The sequence below is a fragment of the Asterias amurensis genome, chromosome 18, assembly GCF_032118995.1.
Source record: "Asterias amurensis chromosome 18, ASM3211899v1".
Lineage (NCBI taxonomy): Eukaryota > Metazoa > Echinodermata > Asteroidea > Forcipulatida > Asteriidae > Asterias > Asterias amurensis.
Genome location: NC_092665.1, coordinates 1,970,260 through 1,977,380, shown reverse-complemented (window position 1 = coordinate 1,977,380; position 7,121 = coordinate 1,970,260). Strand labels below are relative to the sequence as shown.

The window sequence follows — 7,121 nt, the reverse complement described above, 5'->3', positions numbered from 1 at the left end:
GTTGTGAAGTGTTCCATTGACTTGTGTATGATTGTGTAGTTTCCTATTGACTTGTGTATGGTTGTGTAGTTTCCCTATGACTTGTGTATGGTTGTGTAGTTTCCCTATGACTTGTGTATGGTTGTGTAGTTTCCCATTGACTTGTGTATGGTTGTGAAGTGTCCCATTGACTTGTGCATGGTTGTGTAGTTTCCCATTGACTTGTGTATGGTTGTGTAGTTTCCCATTGACTTGTGTATGGTTGTGTAGTTTCCCATTGCATTGTGTATGGTTGTGTAGTTTCCTATTGACTTGTGTATGGTTGTGTAGTTTCCCATTGACGTGTATGGTTGTGAAGTGTCCCATTGACTTGTGTATGGTTGTGTAGTTTCCCATTGACTTGTGTATGGTTGTTTAGTTTCCCATTTACTTGTGTATGGTTGTGTAGTTTCCCATTGACTTGTGTACGGTTGTGTAGTTTCCCATTGACTTGTGTATGGTTGTGTAGTTTCCCATTGACTTGTGTATGGTTGTGTAGTTTCCCATTGACTTGTGTATGGTTGTGTACTTTCCTATTGACTTGTGTATGGTTGTGTAGTTTCCCATTGACATGTGTATGGTTGTGAAGTGTCCCATTGACTTGTGTATGTTTGTGTAGTTTCCCATTGACTTGTGTATGGTTGTGTAGTTTCCCATTGACTTGTGTATGGTTGTGTAGTTTCCCATTGACTGGTGTATGGTTGTGTAGTTTTCCATTGAGTTGTGTATGGTTGTAAAGTGTCCTACTGTATTGTGTATGGTTGTGTAGTTTCCCATTGAGTTGTGTACGGTTGTGTAGTTTCCCATTGACTTGTGTACGGTTGTGTAGTTTCCCATTGACTTGTGTATGGTTGTGTAGTTTCCTATTGACTTGTGTATGGTTGTGTAGTTTCCCATTGACTTGTGTATGGTTGTGAAGTGTCCCATTGACTTGTGTATGGTTGTCTAGTTTCCGAATGACTTGTGTATGGTTGTTAAGTGTCCTACTGACTTGTGTATGGTTGTGTAGTTTCCCATTGAGTTGTGTACGGTTGTGTAGTTTCCCATTGACTTGTGTATGGTTGTGTAGTTTCCCATTGACTTGTGTACGGTTGTGTAGTTTCCCATTGACTTGTGTACGGTTGTGTAGTTTCCCATTGACTTGTGTACGGTTGTGTAGTTTCCGTGTAATTCCTAAAAACAGGTAAGTCTTATCTATTTCCCTTCATCTATTACACCGAAGCCCTGCTAAAAGTCGCAATTGAGTTATTGCTTGACATGACAACACTTTGCTAGAGGTTAAACACTGTACAAACGGTTTTTAATTATCAGGAAAGAAAGAAACTGTAATTCAACGTAACAATAATTACTACCAAAGCCTACATCTTATAAATATTCAAGTAAAAGTCACAATAATGACTTACATTTCATTTGAACTATAGCCCCCCTAATACAACTATCATGACTTATTATCTATCATAGCAGTTTTTCGTAAATGAGATATACCGGTTCGTAATAATTATTACGATTAATGCTTACTCGGTAGTGATATTCCTGGTATGGTAATTATTATAACTTTGTGTTCCCGTATTCTCCTGTCTTTTCAAAGCCCCTACGTAATTAATTGTCAGTGCTTAAAAGTATTGGTATATTTTGAAACTGCTCGCGCCCGAACACTAAAACAAATTATTTAGATCTACAAAGAACACAATTAGAAGGGCGTTGACGAGGGGTGACGAGAGACGAATAAGCCCCATTAGTTGTCAGGGTGCCACTATTGGCCAAAAGTCATGCGCAAAACAGGGTTATCATTCCATGCCCTCAAATTCTGTTTAATAATATTGTTTTGGGGTCATGCAATTAATTGTGTCGCTAGGGGCCTATAACAATTTATCACAACCTGGATGCTATGTGCTTCAGCTTTTGAGGAGACGTTATTAATGTAGGCTTTGAGGTTGGTCCTATTTGGCTTGGGAAGTGAAAAAGTGATCATACTTGCAGCGGTTTAGGAAAAAACACATTATTTGTCTGTGTTTTTTCCGGGGTATGGTTTAATTAGCAAAAATTCCGTGTAGTTTCCCATGGTTGTGTAGTTTCCCATTGACTTGTGTACGGTTGTGTAGTTTCCCATTGACTTGTGTATGGTTGTGTAGTTTCCCATTGACTTGTGTACGGTTGTGTAGTTTCCCATTGACATGTGTATGGTTGTGTAGTTTCCCATTGCGTTGTGTATGGTTGTGTAGTTTCCTATTGACTTGTGTATGGTTGTGTAGTTTCCCATTGACATGTGTATGGTTGTGAAGTGTTACATTGACTTGTGTATGGTTGTGTAGTTTCCCATTGACTTGTGTATGGTTGTGTAGTTTCCCATTGACATGTGTATGGTTGTGTAGTTTCCCATTGACTTGTGTATGGTTGTGTAGTTTCCCATTGACTTGTGTATGGTTGTGAAGTGTCCCATTGACTTGTGTATGGTTGTGTAGTTTCCTATTGACTTGTGTATGGTTGTGTAGTTTCCCATTGACTTGTGTATGGTTGTGTAGTTTCCCATTGACTTGTGTATGGTTGTGTAGTTTCCCATTGCATTGTGTATGGTTGTGTAGTTTCCCATTGACTTGTGTATGGTTGTGTAGTTTCCCATTGACTTGTGTATGGTTGTGTAGTTTCCCATTGACATGTGTATGGTTGTGAAGTGTTACATTGACTTGTGTATGGTTGTGTAGTTTCCCATTGACTTGTGTATGGTTGTGTAGTTTCCCATTGACATGTGTATGGTTGTGTAGTTTCCCATTGACTTGTGTATGGTTGTGTAGTTTCCCATTGACTTGTGTATGGTTGTGAAGTGTCCCATTGACTTGTGTATGGTTGTGTAGTTTCCTATTGACTTGTGTATGGTTGTGTAGTTTCCCATTGACTTGTGTATGGTTGTGTAGTTTCCCATTGACTTGTGTATGGTTGTGTAGTTTCCCATTGCATTGTGTATGGTTGTGTAGTTTCCCATTGACTTGTGTATGGTTGTGTAGTTTCCCATTGACTTGTGTATGGTTGTGTAGTTTCCCATTGACTTGTGTATGGTTGTGAAGTGTCCCATTGACTTGTGCATGGTTGTGTAGTTTTCCATTGACTTGTGTATGGTTGTGTAGTTTCCCATTGACTTGTGTATGGTTGTGTAGTTTCCCATTGCATTGTGTATGGTTGTGTACTTTCCTATTGACTTGTGTATGGTTGTGTACTTTCCCATTGACATGTGTATGGTTGTGAAGTGTCCCATTGACTGGTGTATGGTTGTGTAGTTTCCCATTGACTTGTGTATGGTTATTTAGTTTCCCATTGACTTGTGTATGGTTGTGTAGTTTCCCATTGACTTGTGTATGGTTGTGAAGTGTCCCATTGACTTGTGTATGGTTGTGTAGTTTCCCGTTGACTTGTGTATGGTTGTTTAGTTTCCCATTGACTTGTGTATGGTTGTGTAGTTTCCCATTGCATTGCGTATGGTTGTGTAGTTTCCCATTGACTTGTGTATGGTTGTGTAGTTTCCGAATGACTTGTGTATGGTTGTTAAGTGTCCTACTGACTTGTGTATGGTTGTGTAGTTTCCCATTGAGTTGTGTACGGTTGTGTAGTTTCCCATTGACTTGTGTACGGTTGTGTAGTTTCCCATTGACTTGTGTATGGTTGTGTAGTTTCCCATTGACTTTTGTATGGTTGTGTAGTTTCCCATTGACTTGTGTATGGTTGTGTAGTTTCCCATTGACTTGTGTATGGTTGTGTAGTTTCTCATTGACTTGTGTATGGTTGTGTAGTTTCCCAATGACTTGTGTATGGTTGTGTAGTTTCCCATTGACTGGTGTATGGTTGTGTAGTTTTCCATTGAGTTGTGTATGGTTGTAAAGTGTCCTACTGTATTGTGTATGGATGTGTAGTTTCCCATTGAGTTGTGTACGGTTGTGTAGTTTCCCATTGACTTGTGTACGGTTGCGTAGTTTCCCTTTGACTTGTGTATGGTTGTGTAGTTTCCCATTAACATGTGTATGGTTGTGTTGTTTCCCATTGAGTTGCGTATGGTTGTGTAGTTAATTTGAGTTGGAAACGTACTATAATTTTATAATAAAAACATACCTTGATAATTTGCTGACTGAGTGAAACTAAACTGATGCCAATCCATTATCTTGGTGATGTTTTTAGCAATCGCCTCTCTCTCCCCCCCCCCTCTCTCCCCCTCCCATTTTCATAGAACTACTTTCTCTAGCGGAAAATATTACAAACATTCTTTTCTGCCAACAAAAATAAAACGGGATAGTCATAGGTAAAGATGGTAATTTTATTGTTGTGATCCTGGTGATGCTTACGAAGTTTGGGTCTGTTTGTGTTCAATATAAGATGTTTTGGAGCTTTACACTTCTTCACGAAAATTGGTCCCAGCTTACCAAAATGTTTGTTTGGTGCCATTGTTGTTTTCAAGACTAGGGCCCAGATAGTCTTGGTTCCAAGACCATTGGTGTTGCGCGGTCACACACAATCAACGTTCCGATCTATGCACGGCAAAACCTGTACACGCTTTGTAATGACCGAACGCTAGCGGGCGCTCTGTTTCTCTGATTTTTCGGATCTCTCTCACCATGATCTCACCATGGTGAGATCATAATCAGAGAAACAGAGCGCCCGCTAGCGTTCGGTTATTACAAAACGTGTACAGTTTTTGCCGTGCAGAGATCGGAACGTTAATCGTGTGTGACCGCGCAACACCAATGGTCTTGGAACAAGACTAGGGCCCAGACGGCTTAAGCACCAAAGTACCACTGCACAATGCCATTTTGCTTACCAGAATAAGCTTTACCCGGCCAACCTACCAGTCTATGTCCAATTTGTGCCTATGATCTCGCACATTTCTGCTTAACAGGAAATTGTGAAGCAATATCCTGCTTTTTCAGCAGTTTTATGAAATTGAGCCTGGTACACCGGAGACCAAGACAAGGTCCCAGACCAAGAGCCCCAACCTTTTAGAGAAAATTAGCATAACAAAACAAAGCTCTCCTCATTGGACAATCGTCATTGGACGGTTTTATTGTTTATCTGTACCAATAATTATAATAATTTTGAATCCAGAGACACTTTTAAATTGGATAGATGCTAACCTTTTTTATTAAAAAAGCAAATTCTCTCTGTAAAGACATAGATAAATAAGATATACAATCTATCTGTTTGAATCTAAAATGAATGAAATTTTGAGCCCTTTTAATCTTATATAATAATCAGGGGTGAGAGTCATTACTGACAAAATAGTCTGAAACTCGGATCCTAAACTTAACAGTTAAATGATGGTATTTCTGCTTTGTGATAACGCCCATGGACTTTTATAGACTCAAAGGAGCTTTTGGGACCAACATACAGGGATGCAGATCCACTTGAGCACGAGTCATTTTGTATATTTGGTTTGCGGTAACATCATGTGTGTATCTACTTGTCAGGTAGCGTTGTTCTTAGGGAACTGTCTTGCTTTATTCTACTGCCGCGGAGAAGATAATCGGAGGTTCGGGAGACTTCTCAGTTCTGGAAAGAACTGTCCTGCTTTTTAACTATTACCAGGGCGGATGGTATAGAAATTAGAGTCATTTTATTTTTTAAAACAGCACTGCTTTGTATACCAGGCAGTCTTTTAAAAACTCCTAAATCACACGAAAGTCTCTGAAATTTATTGTCCCTTTAAACAGAACTTGCACAGAATTTCGCAAAAACTAAATAAACAAGATTTGGAAATTTGCATGGTTTTATACAACAAAAACTGGTAGAAGTTTATGCGTATTTTTAGGAGAATAATTGGTTGAGGTGCGACTCTAATCTATCTCAAACTCAGTTCATCTTAAAACAAATACTTCTCCAATAAACATATCTTAAAACAAAATACAGTCCCACTGGTAGAAGTTTATGCGTATTTTTAGGGGAATAATTGGTTGAGGTGCGACTCTAATCTATCTCAAACTCAGTTCATCTCAAAACAAATACTTCTCAAATAAATATATCTTAAAACAAAATACAGCCCCACTGCTGTATTTTGTATCTGAACGGTATTTTGGAAATTTTTGGAAGGTATTAGCCAATTTACATATAAAGTAAAGTATCGGTAATATCTTTACAAACATATCAAATGTAAAGAAAAAATTAAAAGAATTTAAGACTTTCTCAACAAAAATGTAGTCTACTCTTCTGTTCACAAAAAAACTTAAATAATTATGCAATGTATAAGTTAATTTTGCAGCATAGCTGTATATTACAAAACTCTCATATGTACATCAAATGATACATCAGCCTGATGGGCTCTGTTAAAAGATTTAGGTACTTTTTCAAAATGTCCATAGATTTACATTAAACTTACAGGGCTTGAAGATAATGATAGTGGAAAGCTTCCCTTCAAATATTACTTACTGAGGTGCTGTAGTTTTTGAGAAATTAGTAAAAAAATGAAATGAAAATTGGTTTGTAAATGATTAAAATTATTGTTTTACTCATTTCCCCAAAACTACAGTACCTCAGCACGTAATATTTTTCAGGGAAGCTTTCTACTGCTATCTTCAAACTGTGTAAGTTTAGTGTAAATCTGTGGACATTGTGTTTTTTGTCCTACAAAAGTTACATACACCCTTTAACGACAACAAACGAAGGTCTTGGTATAAAATCTAGCTGTAGCCCTAGCTGTAGGCACCAATTCGGACACGGCCTAAAGTCCGGTTCATACTTCCTGCGAATGCCTCGTGGGAAGCGAATATTATTGCGTCAGACACTTGGGGAAAGGGGTGCGTGCCGATATTGCGTCACCAAAACTCGCTTCCCATTCGCATTCGCAGTAAGTATGAACCGGGCTTAACAGTCTATAGGTCAGAGTGTATCTCCATGACTACGGTAATGATCCAACTCGAATGCCAGCTCCTCGATGTACTGTCCACTAGCGTCCTACAAGAACAACAAAACAAGAGAAGACAGTACTGAGTTTATGATAAGCCAACAAGGGAAATTATATGAAAGCATTGGACAAATTAAGAGTAACAAAATACAGGAATACTGACAAATAGGGAGACCGCCTACAAAGGGTTAGATAGCTCAGTTGGTACGAGTGCCGGCACAAGCCA

General features: G+C 38.7%; 1 protein-coding gene across 5 annotated transcripts in view; it reads right to left on the bottom strand.

Annotated features, from left to right (window-relative positions):
• Positions 1-5,074: 5,074 nt before the first annotated feature.
• Positions 5,075-7,121, bottom strand: part of LOC139950285 (coiled-coil domain-containing protein 150-like) — a 111,827-nt gene continuing 109,780 nt past the window's right edge. For all 5 annotated transcript variants that reach the window (XM_071948904.1, XM_071948905.1, XM_071948908.1 and 2 more), the window contains one exon: positions 5,075-6,945. In XM_071948904.1, the coding sequence (XP_071805005.1) occupies positions 6,871-6,945 (75 nt within the window). In that variant the 3' untranslated portion in view covers positions 5,075-6,870. The remainder of the gene's footprint in view (positions 6,946-7,121) is intronic.